The sequence below is a fragment of the Ixodes scapularis genome, unplaced genomic scaffold, assembly GCF_016920785.2.
Source record: "Ixodes scapularis isolate PalLabHiFi unplaced genomic scaffold, ASM1692078v2 PGA_scaffold0__279_contigs__length_252992795, whole genome shotgun sequence".
Taxonomy (NCBI): domain Eukaryota; kingdom Metazoa; phylum Arthropoda; class Arachnida; order Ixodida; family Ixodidae; genus Ixodes; species Ixodes scapularis.
The window spans coordinates 73,711,359-73,736,805 of record NW_024609835.1 but is presented as its reverse complement, the minus strand read 5'-3'; the positions used below and the strand labels follow the sequence as shown (position 1 = coordinate 73,736,805).

At 43.5% G+C, this 25,447-nt stretch overlaps 1 protein-coding gene across 1 annotated transcript in view; it reads left to right on the top strand.

Moving 5' to 3' along the window:
- The window catches only part of LOC8053105 (sodium-coupled monocarboxylate transporter 1), a 217,486-nt gene that overhangs the window by 169,589 nt on the left and 22,450 nt on the right, over positions 1–25,447 (top strand). The window contains exons 3-10 of the mRNA XM_042288801.1: positions 10,947–11,138; positions 11,870–11,938; positions 12,015–12,066; positions 12,157–12,224; positions 12,571–12,651; positions 16,254–16,327; positions 17,626–17,766; positions 23,232–23,361. Coding sequence (XP_042144735.1) covers positions 10,947–11,138; positions 11,870–11,938; positions 12,015–12,066; positions 12,157–12,224; positions 12,571–12,651; positions 16,254–16,327; positions 17,626–17,766; positions 23,232–23,361 — 807 coding nt within the window. The remainder of the gene's footprint in view (positions 1–10,946; positions 11,139–11,869; positions 11,939–12,014; positions 12,067–12,156; positions 12,225–12,570; positions 12,652–16,253; positions 16,328–17,625; positions 17,767–23,231; positions 23,362–25,447) is intronic.

The following is a 25,447-nucleotide window of genomic DNA, read 5'->3' as shown; positions in this document are numbered from 1 at the left end:
GGCATTATTTCTCAGTGTCGTCAAATGTCGTGTAAGTATATTTGGTGTAAGTATATTGCTATTATTGCTCAGTGTCGCCAAATTTGGTACAAGCTAGTGTACACTATAAACAACGGAGCGTTGTTTTTAGTGTATAGGATTTTCTTTCGGTGAGAAGGGAAAGGGGCCGGGGAGAAAGAAGGCAAGTGGAATAGATTTCCTCCCTTCGAGAAAGAAAAACTTATTTGTTGATTTTCCTGCCAAAACTTTCGATTGATTAAACGAGTGCTTCTCCACTGAGGTTTTGGGGACCCGTTCTGGATCAACAGAAGTAATGGAGGACCCCTATAATTCGAAAGAAGAAGAGGCTAATGAACGATTACGATAACAAAAGTGTAAATGAAGAAAACTGAAGGCATGCAAACCAACTTTGATGATCTGAAACGGAGAATAATCAGCCTTTCACACTCAGCGCACATGGTTACATTTATTTAGCTTTGTGGGTCAGCCAGCATAAATTAAAACGAAATGTTTTATTGTTCGGCTTGGCTGACGATCTAAGGCTTCGGGGATCTGCGGACCCCCCTTTGAGAACCACAGAATTAAACTAAGCTTATCACACTAGTTTACGAATAACAAATGGAAGAGATGCTCCCAGGTATGCGCAACAGGGAAGTCATTTTCATGTTTATGCTATATATATATATATATATATATATATATATATATATATATATATAGATATAAAAAAGAGCGTACCAGATTTCCCGGGTTTCCGTTGAAAATTCTTTAATGCTGCACTCCCCACGTTTCCTAGGATTTCCAGTGGCGTTTCCTCCTCAACAGTAGTTTCCTTGAGATACCCTAGCCATACGTCCAGCAGTGTCCTTTTCGTTGCCATATTATGGCCAAATGTTTTTCGTCCAATAAGCTCGCCTCTTGAAATCGGACAGATGTGTAGACACAAGGATTTACAACTTCCGCGCGAAAATATTCGAGCCGTCCGCACACTTATACTTTGCGTTGACGGTGGTGATCCTTCGCGAGTGAAGTTTCGGTGGCGTGTACACGGCCTGAGGCGCGGGCTACAGACTTGGGGAGGAGGCAAACTTTAGAGCGGACTAGAGTGGCGCCGACACTTGGCAAGCTAACGCCTTAACCCTGCTCATACAGAACGAAGAAAGCAGCACTGTGCCCTGTATGCATAACTCACCACCTCGGAAGAAAAAAAATTAATAAAAATAGGCATACACGCGTTTGATTACAAAAAATAACTTGCTTGCCTGTCTCGCTTGTTTCAATACGGAGTTTTCGTGGACAGCGTTTCAACCTCCGCTGCTACTGCGCCTGCGCGCCGATGGTTTTGATTTTAGAGTTCCGGGCACCTTAGCGGGTTGCGGAGATCGTTGCGGGACGGCGAAAACCATCTACGAAAACTCCCTAATGACTGCGGGCGCCGTAATATCTTTACTCTGTCTAGTCTAAGGTTACAAGAACGAAGGCAGAGCGGAACAGTGACAAAAGACGGACGCATGTCTTTGTCCCGGCAAAGCCAGCAGAAACACAGACTCAAGAAACAGGAGCAGCTATTGCCCTCACTGCCCTACACAGAAAAGAGATGCCCAGGTAGCCAGCAATTGCAAAACGAAGACGAAACGGGACTCCGCGACTCCGCCTCAAGCATGAAGTAGAGAGGCGCTGCGATTGAACTTAACTGCGGGGCGACGCAGGGACGCCTGTCCGTGTTTCTTATCCATCTGTAGAAGATCGAAAGAAAGAATGGAAAGAGAAACAAAAAAGGGAAGGGAGGCGCGTGCACTGAACACTAAACCACATGCACTGGGTTCGAGAGTGAACCACTGAGCCAACTTGGCAACGGCGGAGCAGAATTCGGTAGAAACTTTATTTAGTGTGAAGTGTTTATCACTGCATTTGTCTTTTCCTTGAAAAAAAAAAAAACTTGCTAACGATAAGCGACAGGAAAGTGAGGCTCAACGGTAGTAAACATTAAAAAAAAATAGGAAAAGAAAACGTCCGAAGGAAAAGAGCTGATAAAGATCGGATTAACTTTCGGTACCAAGGATAAGACTGAACGTCTGAAGGTCCTATCGTCATTTCTTTTCTTTCTTTGTGGGTTTATCTAAGCAAGGGGCCTCAAAACCGCGGCCCGCAGAAGTCTTCCCACCGACTCGCGGCTGGCCGCGGTCTTTCCAATGAAGCCTAAGCCGCGGCCCGCAGACCCGCTGGTAGCGGTGGAAAAAGAAGTGCGCGTGAAGAAACGTTGTCGCGACAAGCTCTAAATGCGTAAACTATAATATACAAGAAAGAGCGAGAGAAACTGCATCATAACACGGGCCCTCTCGCCATAATAATAATTAAACATTGTCAACAGTAGCATTACCATTCTCAGTCCCCTGTTTCATGGCTGTGTAACGGGTGGCATTAAGTTGTTCGAACGACGTTTAAGCGAACTACTTTTCATCGATAAACACTTTAGCAAATGGCCGGCCGCAGCGCAGCGGCATTTACGGGTGAGCAAGGTGCGTTAACATCATTGTAAAGTCACCACAAACTGAATGTGCCAAAGTTTCGATGCGCCTTGATTTATGCCTGGTAAGGCTTCTTGGTCTCAATTGCTGCGCAATATCAAAATTAGCTAAATATTAACTCTTGATATGAAGTTTATGTATTCATCCACTTTAAATATATTTTTTAATACTTACTCAAACGCTCATTTTGTGTTTAAATGCTTATCTAGGTTTATTTTCTTAAAGTTATTTCGTTTATATTTACTCTTTTGTCTTTCGGCCTTGGAGACTGCGACAGATCGGTAATCTGACCCCTTAGCCAAATAATTTGGAGACCCGTGGTGTAAGCATTGACCTCGATTAATCCACTAGGCCCCCCCCCCCCCCCCCCCCCCCCCCCACAGCCTGCTAATTCCGAGGAGAGGGGGGGGGGGGGGGGCGGCGTCGATTTTGTTATTTTTTGAACGCCACTGGCGTCTGGTCACCACTCTGTCTCAAATGTATGGCGTTATAATTTAACTTGTAAAACAGTATTATGCACCTTCTTTTTCATTTATTTTGTTTAATTTTTTTCATTCTCAGGGCCCGAAGGCACTACAGAGAGGAGTGAGTTAGTTTTAAAAAGTACAAGAATACACAGCTAACGAGGCAAAAATACATCAATATCAATCAGTGACGTCGGAAAAAATTTCGGGGGGAGGAGGGGGGGGGGGGGGGGCACAAGTTTGGGGGGGGGGGGGGGGAGAATAAGACAGTACGGAAAATAGGAAATTATAAAAACGAAACTCTCCTAAACGTTTATTTAGAGTGAAGATATATGTCCTTCTGCTTTTGGACTGATATTATTTTTCTCCCATGTTGATGCCTTCAAGCAGCGTGAAATGAGGAAGAGCTTAATGGTGATCAAAAAGCGTTCGTCGTTCGGTCGTCCTCGACACAAACTTTCTCTTGATAGAGCTGAGATCAAGTTTTGGTGCGGCGCAATCAGACGAGGCAGTCGTTTCTGTGACATGGTATCTCTTCGGTAAGTCTTGATACGCCGGAGTGCGCTGAAACTTCGTTCGGCCGCTGACCCTGGCACTGCCACTATAAGTGCCGCAAGGAGCATCACTTTAGTGGTCCTCACCTTGATCTCTGGGACTTGCCTGCCCAGAGCAAAGCACAACTTGGGTACATCCGATCCGCTCGCTTGACAGCGGATGAACCGTGTTCAGCTGCCTTGAAAGGCTTTCGCGCAAATCAGCAGCGTTTGGTCCTAACTTCCTTTTAAGTTATTCCGCAGTCTGTAGCTTAATGCTCTTGAATCGCGCACGCAAAAATGTGCTCCCGTTATGCGAGGCTTTGCAGGCCTGGTTGTTTGAATCGTCGTTCAAGCTTGGTGCGAAAAAGATCTATTGCTTCGTAGAACTGCTCCTGAAGGTATGTCAAAGATTACTTACTCGATTCAGTCGCCTGCCTACACAACGACCTTATCCACCTTTTTTTCGTAAATATGGCTTGGACAGTAAACGTATCTGTTTCCCTCTCTCTTCACTCTATACCCGTTTTCACCTCAAGGAAAGGTGCGGCTCCTTGCGTAGCATTACTAATCTCCCCCTCTTTATGTGAATGATTGGGGGAAGGGAGGGGTAGGGTTCAACTACCCGATTCCGAGTCGGAACATCCAACGCGTCAAAACATCCATCGAGTCAAAACATCCACTCATGGATGTTTTGTCTCGATGGATGTTCTGATTCGATGGATATTTTGACTCGGATGGATGTTCTGACTCGATGTATGTTTTGACTCAGTGGATGTTTTAACTCGGATGGCTGTCATGGATATTTTGACGAGTTTAATGTTCTATCGTTTTTTTTTTTTTTTGCCTGACAGGAGAGAGTTGTTGTGTAAACGACTTTTGACGACATGATAAGCAAGGATCGTTTGCATACGCTCCTAGACACAATTTAATCACTTATGGAGGACAAAATTGAGTTCGTTATTTGACGGAAGTGGATAAGATATGTTCGTATTTCACTACTATTATTCGAGCTGTGAAATGCCTTTACGATTTTACTATCTCATTGAGACCTTGTCATTTATTTAGGTTATTCAAAAAACCTGCGTTTATATATATATATATATATATATATATATATATATATATATATATATATATATATATATATATATATATATATATATATATATATATATATATATATTCTGTGATTCCGATTTCTTCAATTTTCCTCTACCAGTGATAGATACTTTTTGTTAAATTTCTGTTTTGTAAGATCATTGCTGTTGTTTTCTTTGATCCCTGCTTAAACCACTCATGGTCTGTAGTTTTTATTAATAAATAAATAAACATAATATTAAAGTTAATATCAAGAGGGCATGTAAACGGAGCGAGTATTTTTTCTTTTGTTTTATCACTGTAATATTGGGTGTACTCCCGTCAGTGTCCCTGTGTCTTTCTCGCAGCTTAACGGAGTGTAAAATAAAACAGTATTTTGGTGGTCCACTCCGTATTAAAATCAGGTAGGACACGGCGGCTCAGTGGCAATGGCTCTCGAAAGTGGCGAGCGGTAATGTTACGTGCAATTTACTCGCATTGCCGGTAAAATACGCTGCTTTGCCGTCTCATGTGGCGTTTTATTTGCTGTCGTTTGACCCGCGCAGCTCGAGAGCACACTACTCTGCGAGTCGTGGCATCTACGTGACCCGCAGACAATAGACAAGGCCGTTTGAATCCATATAAAAATGCTAGGTGTTTAGATCGTCTTTGGAAAACCATAAAAACTGTGTGACAGCTATTTTTTATTATTTTAACTTGGTGTATGTCAATGCGTTCTTAAGAGGTTTGGAAGGAAAAGCTATTTCTTCCAGGCAATGTGGAGTAACAAATTTTAGCAATTCATTCAAAAGCAACGTGATAAAAATCATCCAAATGAAAAAAAAAAAAACGATATTATTATTATTCACACGAAACGTTAGAGCACTTCCAAGCTTGTGAGGGTGAAACATTTTTCAATACAGAATGGCTCTTTTTTAAAAGTATTTTGCTTTGCTGCATTGAATCAAAGGAGAACAGTTTTTTTACATCGGGGTGGGAGCAGCAGAGCGCGCGATGGACTGGCTCCGAGTCTGCGCGATTGCCCGAAGGACCAAGATACTGTTGTCGGTGAACTATGCAATCCCTTTAGAGAAATTAATTTCACTTCGCCAGTCAATAACTTCCAATTTTGCGTTAAGCCTATGAATTGTTTCGAGACGCTGTTATCCGAGACGTTCGCCGTGATCAATAACGTTATTCCGAGAGAATCGTAGCTTCATATCGTGGTTTTTTAAAGTTAGTTTCACTCTCGGACAAAGCACTCTACATGGATTGGCACAATTGTACATAAATAGTAGTTTTTAAATTACGGAAGCACTATTGGAACACATTTTACAGTTTTGTTTTTTCATGCATTATAACTCTTTAGGTATTTGTACCCTGTCGCACTGTCTATACGCTCATTTTTGTCCCGATTACTACTACCAGACGCGACGTAGTGCATATCGTTCGCTTAAAATCATTTGGTTGAATAAGACACCGAGACATCGTGAGGCATTCGAACAGTTTTATTTAAGGAAACCGGCCCACGCGTGCTGTTTAGTTCATTCTACGGAAGAACTCCAAGGATTGTAATTCTGTCCAGATAGTTAAGGAGATCCTGAAATGTCGGGACTGCAGATGACAAATAGCCAAATATACTCAGTGACAAAAATAAAACACGAACACGAAGGACTCTATATCCAGGACACTGACCAAGGTGGTTGATCAAGTGTATCCCCGAAACAGGCACTTGGCAAAATTCGCAGTCTCGAGCCGCCAAAAAAATCATATAGTATTTGTTTTTTTCAATTCAAATAATAATGTCTTGAATCAGATGAATGTTTTGCGTCTGATGGATGTTCTGACTCGATGGATGTTTTAACTCAGATGGATGTTTCGACTCTGATGGATGTTCTGACTCGATGTATATTTGACTCAATGGATGTTTAGACACGGATGAATGTTCTGACTCGGTGGATGTTTTGACTTGATGGATGTTTTGACTCAATGGATGTTTCGAATCGGATAGACGTCTTGACTCGTTGGATGTTCTGACTGTGGTGTCACGTGACCTCTTGGATGTTTTGACTCGATGGATGTTCTGACCCAATAGATGTTCTGGCCATAAGCGGTTCAACTAAAGTCCCTTTATACTTCTTTTTCAATTAACGACAATCAATAGCATTGAGCGCATTCCACTGAAACAAAATGACAGCCTTCAGTTGAAACCCCTGTTGTGCGTCGCTATTCGCTTCCTGAAACCCGCACCGTCACGCAGCCGGCGCTTCAAAGAATGTCACTACTTGTACAAAGCTCTTATCCAGGAACTTAGGGTTCAACGCTATTAATCCCGGTCGCTGCTACGCATGCCCGCCGGTGACGTAAACTGGTGAGAAAAGGTAAGGATTTTTCATTGTTGCCTGGAGAGAGTTTCGGCCGGCGTAACTTTCAACAACTCAAGAAAAAAAGTTTATTAAATATAATAATTTGGCTATCAGTTGATAAAGAGTTATTGATGCGGTCTGCCGATTTCCACCCAAATCGGAGACTATCAACAAACAAAAAAAGGCCAAGTTCGCCTTTACTGCTTAGTCAATTCGAATATAAGTTCAAATATATAGATAAACAATAACAACAGCAAAAAAAAAAAACAAAAAAAAAACGGAACGCGTTTTTTTTTTGTTTTTTTTTGACAACGTAACTAGTTTTTGTTTTCGTTCTACCGATGCAAGATGGAAGGGCGGCGTTTTCCCGTTCGCCCGAATGGGAACGCGCTCCAGGAATGTATGTTCCTTGGAGCGTCGTTCCGCACAACACTGTTGTATAATGAGCGGGAAACATTGATGCCTGCACGTAAGGCAGTCGCCAATGAAATCAATTCTTCATCAGATATGTATTTTAGTGCTGGATTCATATCGTAGTGAAATTTAAGGGCGGTGTTTCGTTCCTGCCAAACGTTAGAGCAACATTCCTAATATTTTCAACGACGACCGACGCAGTCACTCGATCATAGACAGATGTTGTTTGCATCGTCTGCTTTACACCGAGTGCTTGCCGCGTCTGTCTGGAGATGACGCCGCAAGCACGGTACTCACGCGTCTTGGCCGTGTCTGTCGTCGGAAAGGTCGAGGATGTTGTTTTTGCTCTTCTTTTTTAGAAAAAAATAACCATCTGATGAAAGTGTGAATTAATTACGTCCACGCGCCATTTCTTTTTATTTCTTTTTTTTTTTTTTCAGCAAGCTTTTTGGTTTATAAAACTATAATTTCCCAAGGAAATTACTGAAACTCCTTCGTTTAGAAAGTTGGTGGTGTTTTCCGGGAGTTTTAACTGAATCCCAGTTAAGGTTTCTTTCACTGACCGGGAGTGTACTAAAATAAAATAACAAGCTTTGCGCTTTCTTTGACGATGCTAAGAAGCATGAAATGTAATTCGTAATGTATAAACATATTTTCATGCTGCCCCCACCCCCCAACCCGGTAGCCCTATCCTCTTTTCCTCCAACCCTTCATTTTCTAACAGAGCTTAATGAGTATGCTGAAAAGTTGCTGACTGCTTAAAGGCCGACGAGCAGCCAGAAAATATTAAAAGTTCCACTTCAGAAAGAGGAAAACCACATATTGGAAAACTCTTCTGCTTATTGCGGGGAGTAGCTCAGAGGCATGCTCCTGTGAGGAGAGAATAAGGGAAGAGTGCGAGAATGACTGGCATGGAGGAATCTGAGAACCAGTTTTCTGCGCTGCAGAAAACCGGTTCTGTAGATTGGTTGGCATTTACCTACCTCAACGCCCAATTTTTTTATGAGAGTGTGTGCATCGTAAAAGCCTGGGTCAGCTCAAATCTACACGCTCGCGTATGTATTTCTAGCTCTAATGTTCCGCGTGATTTTTTATTTCTTTATTCGCCGATGAATTAATGGGGGTGCACTGATTAACTTCTTTGTCAAATGCAATGTCAAAAAATTATTAATTACTGTATCACGTCAACTCTACTGAAACTGAGTTTATAGTGTATTCTCTCAAGGCGTAAACTTCATAAAGAAACGTTGTGGTGAAAGCAATCACCGACACGTAATGCGCCTATGTGCTTACCGACTTTCTGGCTGTTTACAGCCTTTCGGTTTGGTTGAGCTCCAAGGTAATTGAAAAAAGGACGATAAAAAATATTTGATGTGACGCTTTAACCTTTCAGACAGATATTTTCAAGCATCTTAAAAATAAAATTCACCCAAGCAGAATTTGTTTCTATATTTCTATATTTTGTTTATATATTTTGATATTTTGTTCATATATAATGCGTTATTATTATTTTTCGATTGGAAATACGTTTTGTGACATTTGTGACGTTTTTCATCTGAAAAAAAAAAGAAAAAAAAAACGCCGTATTTATAAACAGATTATTAAAACGGAAACAGGCTGGTGAAAATGAGATCTTGAGACTTTCCATGTGAGCGTCGTGCTTTGCTTGCCTGCAGTCTCAGGGTTGTGTATGGCAACATTTAATTGGCGACATCTAAATTAGTCGGAGCCCCAGTTGCAGCGTATAGGAACCATCCTGCTTTCGCCATCTGCCGAGCCAGGAAGACAAGCCCCTGAGGCTTAATCCGGTTGTATAGTGTACGTTGAAAACCTATATGTTTCGAATGAAGCTATTATAGTCTACCCTACTCAATACTTCGTTTCAGCTTAGCTCTGAGCGCGGCCGATGTTATGAGCCGAAGGGCCAATCAAACAGCGAAAGAGGCACAACGTCATGGCGTGCTCTCTGCAGTTTTAGGGCCGTTCGGTATTCGCCGTCTCCCTGTGCGTGCTCCTCCGCCGGCTACTCCTAACCAGAGGTCGGCATTTTGGGTCGCCCTCACTCACCCTCACCCTCACAGCCACACTCACCTAAGCCCCTCACTCACCCTCACCCTCACAGCTACACTCACCTTCAGCCCCTCACTCACCCTCACCCTCACAGTCACACTCACCTTCAGCCCTTCACTCACCCTCACTGAACCTCACGGCCCTCACGCACTCACCGCCCTCACGGCCCTCACGCCCCTCACTCACTCATGGCCCTCACGCCACTCACCGCCCTCACGACCCTCACCGCCCTCACCGCCTTCACCGCCCTCACGGCCCTCACCGCCCTCACGGCCCTCACCGCCCTCACGGCCCTCACGCACTCATAGTCCTCACGCCACTCACCGCCCCCACCGCCCTCACGGCCCTCACCGCCCTCACGGCGCTCACGCCACTCACCGCCCTCACGCCACTCACCGCCCTCACGCCACTCACCGCTATTTAGACACAATTACGCGTGATAAACGTGTTTTTATGCATTTAAATCTCGTTAAGAATACTAATGCACCTTTCTGAAACAGTTTATTTCCAAAAAAACGATCGATTTCAAACCAGAACCAAGTCTTTCGGTGTCATCATCACCGGCACGAGGTATCACGTGAAAATTTTGCGTCCCTGATTGGATGCAGCCGCTTCAAACGCATTCGAATTGCTCCGAGTTGCATGGCCCTCACGGCCCTCACCACCCTCACGGCCCTCACGGCCCTCACCGCCCTCACGGCCCTCACGGCCCTCACTGCCCTCACGGCCCTCACCGCCCTCACGGCCCTCACCGCCCTCACGTCCCTCACCACCCTCACGGCCCTCACGGCCCTCACCGCCCTCACGGCCCTCACCGCCCTCACGGCCCTCACGGCCCTCACTCACCCTCACACTCATGAATTTTCCTGGTTCAGAAACTCACTCACCCTCACCTCACCTGTGAAGATGAGGGTGAGTGAGGGTGAGTGAGGGCCCTCATGAGTGAGGTTTGCCTAGGTATGCTCCTAACAAGCACAGAGAGCACGCCATAACGTTGCGCTTTTTGAGCAGTTTCATTGGCCCTCCGGCTCATAACATCATCCGCGCTCGGACCTAAGGGGAAACGAAGTCTAGTCTATTGTATTCTATTCCTCTCCATCTTTCTATCTCGTGCTTTTCCTCTGCGTACATCCCGACCGCGTTCCTTCCAGCCAATGGGAGGCTAAAACAAAATCTTACTGTGACGTTGTTGGCTTCCAAATAGAAGTGACTTCTGAGCCTGCGCGCGCGAGCAGACGACATCGTTGCGAAAGTAAAGTGCGTGTTGGAAGCATAAATATTCCGCTAATTAATCTTTCTTTCGGGGAAATAGTATTTTTTACACGTGTCCTATTCAAACAAATTTTAAGAATTACATGTTTTTTTCCTTTTTTCTTAGCGAGGGGGTGGGGGGGGGGGGGGGGTGTTTTCCATCAGCTGCTGGCTTCTTATGGGTAGACTGCTGCTAAGAATTAACTAGAGCCTAATAATCTTCGACCCATTTTTGCGCAGCTGTTTCCGGTGACCATGTCCATGATAGCGAGCTTCCTGTCGGCCATCGCCATGCTGGGAGTTCCAGCGGAGAACTTCGTGCACGGATCTCAGTACTTAATGAACACCGTCGGCGTCGTCGTCGGCATTGTGCTGTCGGCCGAAGTGTTCATGCCCGTCTTCTACGACATGGAGATGATCAGTGTCAATCAGGTACACGGCAGTTTGCTATGAACAATACCATAATTTCATTTCATATATTGATTTCTTAGGGGCATTTTTTAAGAGTATAGCATCAGGAGAAGCTTGTAAAAATAACTATCCCCAATAAAAACAAACAACAAAAACCTATATAACAAACAAAAAAAAAACGCGAAGACCCTGGATTTCCGCAACGAAACCGGTTCAAACCTCGTTTCTTTAAAATTTGTGTTAATTGCGGAGCATTTTTTTATATATCCACAATACAAGGCTATACAACGATCCAAAATCAAATGTAGCGGGAGATTTGATTTTTCTAACTAAAATAGTCAAGTACCTAATTGTTACTAATTGCGGTTGTTTAAAAGCGCCCGTATAATTGGTCAGAAAAAAAAATTGTGAAATAAATACACCTACGCTGAGTGAAGGACACACGCGTATGTGCCTTGCATTTCTTCGTGATGATGTACAACATGAAACTTGTGTTCTGAGTATGTGTTGGCTCGTTATAAAAACGTCGCAAAATTCAAAACGCAAGACAATAAAACAAATTATTACGCTGCAGTTTAAACCGAAAGAAAACGACTCTCACTCACGAGTTCGGAAGAAAGATGACACTACGGAGCACAGAATAAAAATAAGGTTTTATTGTAACAGTGGCAACTATTTATAGGCATACACGTATCGTTTCAAGGTCATGTGCCAACCAACTAGCCCAACGCATCCTTCTCTTTGTCGCGCAGTACTTGGAGAAACGGTTCAATTCCGTGGTGCTGCGGAAGTTTGCGTCGGCTCTCTCGATCATTCAAACGGTGAGTACAAAGTCACCCTTACAAAAACCAAAAACTTATTTTATCGATTTTTGTTTGTGTATCTTTTTTTACACAGTGCTTTTACCTGGGTGTGGTTTTGTACGGCCCATCTCTTGCCTTAGGATCGGGTGAGTGTGTTTACATTATTGCAATATAATCAAACCCGGGACGTTTCCCGTCATAATTCGACTTCTTAATGACCGTTTTCACTTTTCCAGTGACTGGACTGCCCGTTTGGCTCTCGATTATCGTCAACGGATCCGTGTGCGCTTTCTATACGACCATCGTAAGTGCAGTCAGTTTTTAAATGTACAGCCAATTGTAAATAATAGAGCTATTTTTAGTTTTTGCCTATAAAAATTCTGTAATAACAACGTTAGCTTCTTCACATATGCAGCGTAGCTTTACTTTCTCTAATCTATTCAGATAGAGTTAAATATTCTTCTTTAAATCTTTCTTGCGCACGTGCTTCTTGAAGCTTATGCCTACCTATAAAAAAATATAAAATTAAAATACCCGCTTTTGTTCTACTGCTAAGAACCATTCATATAGAAAAAGGAATCCAAGTAAAAGTGACATTCTTTTTAACAATATATAAATAATAAATTAACACTTTTGAATTTATGTTTCAGGGTGGCATCAAAGCCGTTGTTTGGACGGACGTAATGCAATTGCTGCTCATGGTGACGGGCTTTCTAGTTGTGACAATTCAGGTATTTCAAATCTAATGGCATCTTGTTTCTTTCTTGTTCATTGACAAATATAAATAAAGGTTTTGTTTGGATTGTGGTTCCTGATTAACATGTATATGCATATTCAAATGCAGTAACGGAGGATTTCATGAAGAAACGTTGGAAAATGAAATTGAAACATCCAAGAAACAGACCATCACAGAAAAAAAAACAAAAACAGACGGGGGGTTGGGAACACCGAGACTTGGTACTGAAAAAGTGACTAGATTTACTTAATTCACTCAGGCGTTTAACAACACTGCGAAATCAACGTACCTGTATCTCAAAATTTAAGCCAAAATTATGTCAAGCGTAGAACCTCTATTTTTGCGCCTTCCGTTTTGTTACAGCACTGTTCTCGGGTTTTTACCAACCGTTACTAATGAAGACGTTGACCGACAGACCTTTCAAAATTTGCTGTATGATTGGAATTCCCGAAGTACGGCAGAAGGAGAAAAGTGGGGCGCTGAAGAGAAAGACGAGTAGACTGTTTACTAAAACGCGGCACGAGAGTTGAGCAGTGTCCACGCAGGCAAACTCCGCAGTTTCAAAACTCTATCAGATCCCGTGCCCTACGCACGGTGCCCACAAGTTGTGTCATGTGTAAACAACGACCGCCTATAACCGAACATGTACCACGTTTCGTTTCTTTTTTTTTTGAACTTAAAAAAAAAAGCCTTGGAACTAGAAAAGTATTTAAATTCCTATAAACAACAAACTATTCTCGCTTAGCTAAATACTTAACTATGCCTGCTTCCGACTAGTACAAAGCGGCTTTATTGAAGTCAATAAACAAATAACCGTCGGAGGAAGAGTAGCGATGTATTCCGCCACCAGGAGAAGACGACCGAACTATAGCATGTCGCTACAGGATCGGTAGGTCACGACTGAAAACCTTATATCAAGGTACTTTATCTTTCCACGCTAGCTAATGTCAGAAAGTCGTTACAATACCCTACCATACGTGCTGCTTGTTTTTCTATATAGTGAACAGATTTAATCGTTGTCATTCGATGCACGGAAGCGCCTTCACAATGTTTGGTATTCGCCGCGAACGAGTGTGTACCCGGAAAGCAAGGACCTTGAGCATTCCGTATGAAGAAATCAGATGTTTGGAAAAATCTTTCGTTGTTTATTTATTTCCTTTGCGGGAAGCGAAAGAAAGTCGTGCCAAATACACGACGTAGGCCAGGTGCACATGGAAAGAAAATAAGGCATGTGGTTTGCATTCACGTGTCCCACATTTTAATCTTCTTTCGGTGTTTTTTTTTCGACGAGTCTCCGGTTGATGTCTTACTCGACCCCTGTTACGAGACGCATCCTGAGGCTCTAAATTACGCAAGTCAACAAACTCGTTTTCTACACAAACACAGTTGGCAAAGACCCGTTTGTAAACAAACTTTATGAGTCCTTAAATGAATTATCTCGCTTTTCATTACCGTGGTTAGCGTTAGTTTCAGAAACTGCAAACCGAACCCTTCTGCATTTTTTTTTTTCGTTTTTAACCTAGCACAGATGATGTGAGAGTATCGACAAACTCGTATGTTCCTGAAGTAACGCGGCGGCGTTGGCGGGTGGAGCCTGGTTAAGGCTGAGCCGTGGATTTGGTTTCGGTTCGGGCTCTGGTTTCACTTCTGTCTACAACTGCAAGCAGGAGATGGATAACTTAGCGTGCAGAGTGGGGCTGGAGTCACGTTGAAAACCTGTAAAATGAAACGCACTTGCCTAGCCTGAAAATGGTCTGAGAGTGCTAAGAAACGTTCCAAGTGATGTTCCCGTGTTCCACACGATGTCCTATTCGTCGGTGTGTGCGAATATTCTCCGTAACAAAAAGGACTACGCACGATCACAGTGTGGGAAAAGTATTAGGTGTTACATTACAAAAGCTAGTTTTATTGCAAACATATACGAAGATTCACAACCAATCCAATAATATAGAAGCGCATTTTAAATAATTCCCGTGAGCCTTTCTACACACAGAGGGTACTAACTTCTTAGAAAAAAGTAAAAAAAAATCTCTTAAATTACGCAAAGTACGGGTAGTTAAAACACCACTGGATAGGCTCAGGCATAAACTCAAACCGAATCGTCGCGGCAAGGACATGTCACCGTGTTGATTATGTAAGAGGAAAAAAACACCTGAAACGACCAAAATCAGTTGCAAATTATTTTTCACTCCGCGCTGTTTACCGGAAAATTTGTCCGAGTGCCACCGGCTCGCCTGAAGAGCTCTTCTCTTTTTGGCCTAAATACATGTATGCCTTCAGAGTACCTACACGGGCTAATCACCTTTTGGTAGAAAGTCGACACAAACAGGCGTGCATCTTCAAAACTGAGGATTACTGCTACAAAGTTTTATGCGGGTTGCTGTTGTGTTTAATGAAATTGCTCACAAATAGAAAGGAGCAGTGCTGAATTTGATACGTCACCTACTGAGGGCCAGCGCGGGGCACTGATCAGAGGCGAGTGCTTCGTCAGCGGTCGACTGAAACTCGCGTCAATTCAGCAAGAACACGAGTCGTATTCGAGCAGTGATACAGCACTCGTGAACCATTTAAGTGCTACACCTTTCTATCTAGGTGGTGTTTGGCGAGCCCTGTCCTTTCCACTAAAGCCACAGAAATAGTCGGACATCGAAAGCAAGATTTTACCATAAAATGTGTTCTTGGGAAAGGAACACTAACGTGGGACAACGCGCATCTTGCTTACCCTATACTGCGAGTGCGCGGTGCCTCTATAGGAACGTGCCTGTTCGTCGACACAAAACAATATAGAACGGGTACCTTTCAGCTCCTCAAAAACAAACATATATCTCGCGCGATATATCTCTGTAATATTTCGGAGTTGTAGCCTAGAGAATTGGGGAATACGCACCCTCAAGTATTGGTTCCCAATCTTCGCAATAAAGAAAGTACAAAATTCATTTGACGGCTGCCAGGTGCATCTGTGTAATCACTACTGCGTGGCGCACCTCATATGTTCCAGGCTAGCAGACGTACTGCACAGTGCACTGGCCAAATTTTTTCGTTAAAGCGGGACATCAGAGGTTTTATTTTAAATTAAGCTAACTTCGTGCTGTTTAAACGTCGCTACAACTAAATTGACTTTGACACTCGTTTCGTCTTGAGGAAGTCACCAGAGTTTCCTCTAAGATTGTTATGGTTGTGCTATCTGGGACAACAGCACTCGTAAAAAAGATTTTTTTTTTGTCACAAGCTATGACGTAATTTTACTTATATTGCCAGCAAGTGTCAACGTTATGAACACTACATTGGCATAATTAGATATGTGTAGCTTTTACCCACAAAAGTTACATCTCCATGTTCCCATCAAAACAAGAAAAAAAATTGTCGTTCATTTTGTTTAATTACCCACCAGTCACGACGATACGCCGCCATGCGGGATTTTTTTTCGTTTTTTTTTTAATGTGTTAGCTAATATAAAATTTGTCAGCTAATAATAATGTGTGTAATATAATCTGTATCCATACTTGCAAAACATTACTAACTTTGTTCGCTTCTGAATACATTCAAATAATTACAAATGTATTCTTTAAATTCCATTTTCTCCTTCATTTGTTCCAGGCGTGTATGATGCTTGGTGGAGTCAGCCCAGTCTTCACCATAGCCGATCAGCAAGGCATCCTGGAGTTCTTCGAGTGAGTATCATATTAACAACCTCCGCTCTCAGGTAGAATAATTTTTTTTAAAGAATACTGCAGTCGGGTTATTGTTTGTCAGAGTGAGTAGGTAAATTCAAAATTACTTATATTGTTGTTTAAATTACTTAAAACTTTGTTTAAATCAAGATTGAAAATACAATTATGATCACATGCTTTTTTTCATAACTTACATTAGACCGTTTCAAAAAAAAAAAAAAAGATCCACATCAATTGAACTGATAAATATTTATTATATCCGTTATTCGATACTTTTCATTATTAAACTTATTTTTAACCTAGTTTAAACCAAATTTCAATCGAGAGAAATATTTTGTGCCAGTGCGCAGGAAAACAAAAGTGGTACTCCTCCGTCACGAGAGCAAATCGCGGTTTTGAATTTCCCTTTTCAGTCTGCTATCTGTAGCTTATGAAGAAGTGAAGAGAAAAAAAATAAACTCTAAAAATGAAGAAAAAAGGACGATGAGGGAGCGGTTAGTAGTACTCCCCAAACTAAAACCCTAATTTCAAACACTATCGGGAGGCATGCCGGCATCGGCAAGTTGCATCAGTGGTGTCATCACGTATACAGCGAGTAGGGACAAAGTCACCTAGATAAAGGCACCTAGCCGCAAGGTACGCGGGATGACGAGGCAGCCAAGCGCACGCCGCCATTGGTTCAGCTTTGGGGTGAACAAAAGTGCGTGGGCGAATTAGGCGGGTAAACGAACGCACCATCTGCGCGAGGAGCAGACCTATTATAGTGATGACTGCCAAGCATCCGGCGCTTCCCTAATTTTAGCTGTGGCCGGCAGTGATGAAAGTGCGCTCCTGGGATGGACATTTCGATGGAATCGGTTGTCCTCGGACTTAGAAGGTCAAAACCTTGTGCACAAGATATCAATATTCGTCTCAAGGACCCCATATTATTGGTGCGTTGAATGATGATTCGCCAATAATACTTTGTTTATATAGTTTTAAGGTTTTTGTTTTAGGAGGGTAAAGTTCGTAAAGTCTGAGGAAGACGTGATTTAAATCTAATTAAACCAAATAAATAGTAAGCTTCTATTTTTTATTTATGTTTTTTATTTCGTTTATTTTTTCAGTTTTATTACACTTTATAAAATTAAAAAGAAAGTGTTTGATTTTAAGTTTAATCATGACGAGATGTTCTAGAGTTTTTCGCAAGTGTCACTATTTGGCCGGCTTTCTTTTTGCTTTGGCGTACTTTTTTAAAAGATAACTTTTTTTTTTGTAGGTTAAGTAAGAAAATGTGTTCGCTTCTCTTCTTTTTGCAGTTTCAGCTTCGATCTTCAAAAGACCTTCACTTTTTGGAGCGTTGTAATTGGTTCATCCGTCATCTGGACGATGACCTTCTGCACCAATCAGACAATGGTCCAGCGGTACTGCGGTTTGTCCTCTGCATCGAAAGCAAGGAAGTGAGTGCGATCTAAACTTCAAACGTTGTACGAAAAAGCAGGCTTCGTTTTTCCTGTGCTTTAAAGGCCGCTCAAAGCCCCTATGCCCATATAGCTTTTAACGCGAGAGCGTTATGGAGTTTGTGTCACAGAAAATCCGGCGTCGGCGTCGGTGGAACCGGAAAATCCTGATTGGTAATAGGGTCATGCTTTCACAGCCACGTGTAACGTCACACTCGAGGTCATGTGGCATGATATCATACGCGAAGAGCGCGAGGTCACTTGGCGTGACGTCACACGCGTGACGTCACGTATGACGTCGCGTAACCATCGCAGTGATTGAGTTTGATGAAAGTGCTCTAGAAGAGTGAGGACCACTGTCGTTCAGGCATGTCATGGAACAAGAGGGATATAAAGGAATTCAAAACCAACTGGGCCTCTAAACTCGTGGAACACGAAGTTGGGGCCGAAGTTGACGGAACGCACCGATTGGCCTATAACGACGATGACTTCGCACTTTTTTCGCCGACGTCCAATCGGCGCGCTCCGCGAACTTTCGGCTGAAACTTTGTGCTTGACGAGTTTAGGGCCCCATGGACTACGATTAGCTAAAGGGCCGAAGTGTGGCGTGTGAGAGTGTGCGTGAAGTGAGTGACTGTGATACTCAGCGCGCGTGAACGTTGAAGGGACAAGGGAATAACAAAAGACTTTTAGTGCGTACAGCACAGTGAAGTAGTGTCGTAGAATATGAAGATAATCACGTGTCAGGAAAAACAATGAGAATAAAGTCGTACTGTGGGCAGATAAAGGAGCGTTGCGTCATGAGAACTAGGTCGCTGTGTGACTCAAGAGCATGAGAAGCGAATGAGAAGGTTATGCGAACGGGCCCAATAACGCTATCGCGTTCCACTCTTAAAGGCGAAGCTGAAGCGTCCTACAATTTTTTTTCGAAATAAATTGCGAAAGTTATGTATCAAATTTCTTGTCGATAAGGTGACCTGGTTTGTCCACCGAAGAAGCGCCTTTTCTTGCCAGTATAGTACGCCTGCCCACTTAAAATCCTTAATCGTGAAACACATTTAAGCAAAAATCGCGTCGCATAGCACCACCGCGCGGCGTAACTATACAACCACCAATAACAGCAACGGTTTTCGTGGTTACGGCGCTCAGCGGCGCGAAGCGATTCGATTTTTGTAGGAATCACGTATAGAGCGCTCGTCGTAGTGGAAGCTCGATCGACTGGAACCTGAGCTGTATACACATATGCATATACTGTGTATAATAGTATAGAACAATACTGCCCTCACTTGTTGAGGAGACGTAGGCGGAGGCAGAAACGTCTCGGGCGTATCAGGTCCTTCCTTACGCCGTTAAGGAGGCAGGTGTAGTGCACGTACTGTACCTATATAATATAATCTTACGAGTCCGTAAACCACGAGCTTTCACCGAGAGCGATTCGCCAGTAATTGGTTTTAAGGATATAAAAGGGCCTGTTCCTCGTGCGTATGTATTCTTGAATATTTGTAGCCTCTCGAACTTTACAGATACTCAGACTCACTAACATATAGTAAGTCGTAATTTTGAAAGTAAACATCGGACGCATCTGTGTACTATTGGGCCTTCCTACAAATTATTATTATTTTGTTGTTGTTGACCTACAAGAAAGTAATGATGTAAAAATTACACTAAAAGTCAAAATTACTTTAAAATATTATTTTCCGCAATGTCATTTCAACAAAACAGAGCTGCGTTAGTGACATCGAGAAGTAGTTTTATATATCCCACTTGCCTATTTCGAAGTGGTCATGCGCTGTGCTTTGCATGATAGAAGTAATATCTTTTGTCACTTTTGATACATAAAATGCCAAATGGGGGGGTTCTACGGGAGAAACAAACGAAGGGCCCCTGGTACGCCTGAGCCGAGGACTGAAGATTAATTTCGACCACCTGGGGATCTTTCCACGTGCAAACGAAAGCTCGGTTACACGGTGCCTTATTGTGCGCCCTAGGCTGGGATTCGACCCAGGCCGGCACTTTGTCTCGGACCCACCGAGGAGGCCACTATTCATTCATGAATGTGGAAATGAGTTCGAATAAGATCCTATTTCTTCCGCTCTTTCTTTAAACAAACATAAATTCCGATATTTGTTTATTCACAGATTTCCTTCCTCAGGGCCCGAAGGCGTTACAGAGGGGAATGGACAAGAAGCGCCTAAATAAGATACAAAAAAAATATGAAAATAGGCGAGTTAATATAAAACAAATAAAGAATCTCTATACGCGCACAAAACTATTTAGAGGCAGCTAAACGTAACTGGAAACTCTTTATCCGAACACAAAACAAAATCACAAATGGCATTTTTAAATTCGGCGCTTTCGACAATGTCGGCAATAGGTGCGGGAAGGCGATTCCAATCCAGAGATGTTGTAGGTACAAAAGACTGATTAAATCTTTATGAGTGACAAAGGGGGTCGCCTTCTTTATTTCGATGATCGGCACGTGATGAGAGATATGATGGATGGGTTAAAAGATGCTGGCGTAGTGAAGGGTTGTGGTGGTAGACCTTTCAAAATAAGCAAAGCCGGGATACTTTTCTGCGAAGGGAGAGGCCAGCCAGCCCTAGAGCCGTTTTGATTGCTGTCACTCTTTTTGTGGATGATAATTATCTAGTATAAAACTAACAGAACTGTCTTGAACAGCTCCTTAGTGATAATGAGAAAGTTTTAGCAAGATACCAGATAGCGGCTGCGTATTCGAGCTTTCTGCGAGCTAAGGATTTATAAAGGAGCAGTTTTTATGACAGCGGTGCAAGAGAGAAGTTTCTTTCAAAAAAGTAAAGCATGAGGTTAGCAGAATTAGTTCCATATTAAATCTGAGTATTTCAAGTTAGGTGGTTAAGTATGTGTACTCCGATGTATTTATATGAAGAATACAACACTTTCGATGTGGTAAGGACAAGTGCTATTTTGACGTGATACTCCTATGTATGTACCTTGTTAATGTTAAGTTTTGATTGTCATTTATCACACCAACAAGGACCATTCAGAAGGTCAGTCTGAAGTGACTCAACATCAGAATAATTAGTTATTCCGGAGTATATTACACAGTCGTCAGCGAGCAGACCAATGGAGGATGAGACGTGGACAGGAAGGTCATTAATAACGATTAGGAACAAAAGAAAACCTAGGACTGAAACTCGGGGAACACCAAAAGTCACGTAAGAGGAGTGCGAGTCATTGCTATTAACAGAAACAAATTGTGATCACCCAATAATATTGTTGAAATGTTTGGTAAACGGACAGTGACACTGTTGACGACATCGTGAAAGTCAGAGACAAAGGAAGCGTTCTGAGCAAAAGGCCCTAAACTCGTCAAATACAAAGTTGGAGCCGAACGTTCGAGGAGAGCGCCGATTGGACGCCGGCGACAAAAGCGCGTGGTCATCATCGTGATACTCCAATCGATACGCACCGTGAACTTCGGCCCATACTTTGTGTTTGACGAGTTTAGAGTCCCAGGAGGTCGATAGCAAACACCTAAAATATATTAACGATGATTTAAAGTTTTAAACGAATGCAAACCCATATTTATTTCAAGTAACTCTGTTCCCACAAATGTGCACTCCTGCGGTTAAAACTAAGCTCCTCTATCCTGGGAAATGTGGCGCCATTCTTTGAACGAGCCGCCGCGCACACTATTGGTCAGTCGTCACGTGAAATCCTGTTTTCGGTTTTGGACTTCCGGTGGCCATTTTTTCCCAATAAGGATAGAAGTGTAGGAGAGGGCATGACGGCAGCCGTGTAGCCTCCACAAGCCATGCTCCCTTGACGCTTCACCTCTTTCTCATTTTCCTCCTTACTCTCTCCTCACTTACCACGCCAACGTGACCATATCACGTGACCGTAGCTATCCTTCGTCTAGCTGTGAGGTACTAGAATACACCACAGGCTAGCCTTCTATCTGATAAAACTTTCCGGACGGAGCGCGCGCAAGCCTGCAAGGAGTCCTTCTACAATCAACCATCCATCTGACACGTGACATGTCACGCGCACCAATCGCCAGAGAGATCTACGGTCAAGTTGGCCACAACATCGTTTAAACTTTTTATAACTAGGCTTCACCAATATTGCAACGTCCCCACTCCTAGTACTTCTAACCTCCATGACTCTACCAAGCCTTTCCTACGACGCCGCAGCTAACGGGCTGCCGCGCCTGTGGAAAGATCCACCGGAGAGCTTTTCAGTGCAACCTCTGGAACGAAAAATGAACCTCGGAGGAAGATCTTGCTTCACCAACTCGGTCGAAAAGATTTTAATTCGACCGGAGCCGCAAATTTATGCGATGTAGTTGCTCTGTATAAAGCTCATCAGAATGCAGAAAAACAGCTGTTTGGAGCGAGTTATGCACCCCATTCCTCCGTGAGCGCGAGCGATGTAATAGCGAGCACGACATTACCGACTTGGCATGCACGGACGCCCATGCAGTGGAAGTAATCGTCGTCCAAAACGGCCTGCTCATGCTCCTGCTTGGAGCATCGGCGTCACTCTATGATGCGTGCGGAGTACGCTCGATCGTCAAGTGTGGCGTACGTGCTCGTATACCATGCTTTTTTTCGCACAAAGTTCATAGCTTGCAACGCTCTCGCGGCTGCGGACGCGAGCATGTGGATGTATCTATATACCCCGTTTCAACGTAAGTGCGAGCGAAGCCAGTGCGACAAGCACGAGTATGCTTTCTCTCCATACATTAAAAATAAGTAGGGAATCATCTAAAATTGTGGAGAATATAATAACAATTTGGCGGTTTGATATGATGATTAAAAACGATTTGCGATTCCTGCGGAGCCGAAGGGCGGACAGGTACCCACAAGACACTGACCGACAATGCAACTCGATAGGGACGATTGGGACGATTATCTAAAGTACTTTTGGGATCCACGGTTCGACGAACAGATGAGCGACTTCAGGGCGGTCGGGTGCGAATGCGGGCTCTAAATGAGGTCACTGCCACCCTTATACGACGAGAAAAGTCCACATGACCGGCATCGCGCGCCTCTTGAGCTGACCAAGACATCGAGACACTTAAGAACATCCAGAGGTCGCCTCCGTCGCATACCGGAAGTTAAATGGACCGAAAGGAGGTTTTTGTAGAAGAGGGGGGAAGAGAATACGCCGCTTGTCCAAGATACCGGGGCTTTAGTTGAAACTTCTGAGAATATTGACCTCACTGTTTACAAAACATTAAAAAATGCGATAAAAATAGGTTTTCTACAGGTTCATGTCACTTCGGTAAGGGAGCTGGGAAACACGCGTCAAAAGCACCAACATTTAAAATATAAGTCACCAAAAGCTCTTTTGTGATGGTGTGCAAGTTCTATAGTTAATCGGTTTTAACATTCCCCTTCTCCAAGGATTATTTTCGTCATTCTTGTCCAGCTCGCTTGCCCCTTTGCATTTAATTGCATTATAATCTATCCTTTTTTTAGGGCTCTTTACACGAACATGGCTGGCGTGAGTGCTCTCCTAACCCTCGCATCGTTCTGCGGCCTCGCACTATTTGCACTTTATCACAAATGTGATCCTGTCAAGGCGCGGATCATCACCAAGTACGACCAGGTGCGTTTGCATTACCTCCTTTTCTAAGAGCAAGTGTCGTTCAAAGAATTTTTTTCCCCAGCTGGAATCGATTGCTCCGGTGTCTAACAAACACTCCATATCCATTAATTTTTCTCTCGGACAACATATAATTGGAATTCACATTGAAATTATACAGTAATGCTTTCTTCAATCGAGCGTTTTACTGCTGCACCTCGTCAACGTCGCCAACGTCGAAACGTCGTTCTGCAATTCGGAGGCGGCCATCTTAGTCCAGTGTACGTTGCATTGCTGGCGCTGCTCGGGAATTTCACTGCTTTTAACGGCTTCGTTTGCTCGTTTGATAAAATTAGTGGTAAAAACGTAAATCCAACAGAAATGTTGTGCACGTTTGGGCTGGGAGACAGAATTGCAGGCGGCCTTTGCTGCAGCTGAAGCTCAGCCAACTCAACCACATTTACTAAACAATGCGCACGACGTGATCGAAAAACGAAACCGAAAGAAGATGGGGCGGGAGGGCAGGACCTTTCTCCCGTCTGCCTGGAGAAAGAGAGAAACGTCTCGTTCCACCCTTCTTCTCGTGTCCGTTTGGGGGCGCGCCAATAGAAGAGAGGAAGATTTGCCGTTGCCACATTTTACCTCCACTCTTTCTTAGAGCGTGTTATCAAGGGCACAAAGCTCGCGCGCTGAAAGCTTAGCATCGAATAGGTTCTTAACCTTTCACCTACCACAAGCGTGAAACGAGGTATAGATAACGCGAGGCTTTTCGCACTCCACCGATGCGTCCAAATTATACCCGTGCCACACGGGCAACTCGAATGCCATTTACAACGAATGACATTTGTGTGATCGGCGAATCAGCTCGCAATCGGTCGCGCGTGGAATGCGCTACGCCCGGAATGCCGCGCGCTGATTGGCCGGCCGCTGAAATGTCATTCGTTGTAAATGGCATTCGAGTTGCCCGCGTGGCACGGGTATTAAAGAGCTAGTCAAACTTGTAGCAACTTTATTTGGCCTAGAGAATATAAAATTGTGTTTTCGGCAACACGCTCGTACGTGCTTTTGGAGTAGCCGGCGCCGTTTCAAGGCTGCCAAATTCTCCATAGCACCATCTATTTTCTTCTTCTTCGTATGTGCTTCGCAAAAAGCTCGGTTGTGTTGGGATGTTAGAAAACTTTACCTTAACTTCCTTCGATTTAATCTTAGAAAAGAAGATGCCTACACATTCTACAGAAGAGCACGGGCGCTTGCACGGCGACAAGATCAAGGTTGGATCGGCGGAATTCTCAGCTTTGATGACAATCTAGAGATGGAATTTGATTTATTCCGTTTAGAATTTACATGATACACTGAAGACTGTGGGGATAGTTTATCTGTGTCAGAATGATTATACGAGTCTTTCGACGTTGAAGAGAATATATATATATATATATATATATATATATATATATATTTTATAAACCAAACACCGCGCACTGATTGGGTTCAAACGTTTTCACTCGAAGCTTCGGCTGATACACATCATGGCCGAAGAGAAGTGCGCAGGTATTTGTTTATGAGCGTGTAGCTAAAGCCATCGTTCGTTTGCATAGGCATCTCTACGCTCTGGTGCCAACACCTGCAAGCAGGCGTTGCCGCCGCTGCCACATTTCCGCTCGTTTGAGTAAAGCCCGCGTAATTGCGAACTTGCCAAGAGGTACCTTCTCGGGCGAGCCGCACGCGCCACCAGCCGTGTCTATACTCCAGAAATCACAAACACGCGCAAAAGAAGCAGAATACGTGTTGGTTCCTTTTCCTCTACGGGGCATGGGCTAACATCGTAGTACGAGCGGCTTCGGATCTCGCGCTGTTAGACTCTTAACCTATTGCCCAACAAATGGTTATAAGCATACTCAGTGTGTTTTGGTATATACCAATAAACACTGAGACGTAACCCCCGAGTCGGCTTTGTCAAGGTCAGGGAAACCGAAAAACCCCGAATCGGAGCTGACCTTGAATGAGAAAAACCGAAGCCTCACGGGAGAAACATGAAATGTCCCAAGCGGACCTTTCGTTGTAAAACGAGCCGGAACAATCGGTGCCGGTGTAGAAAGCTCAGACTTCCTCC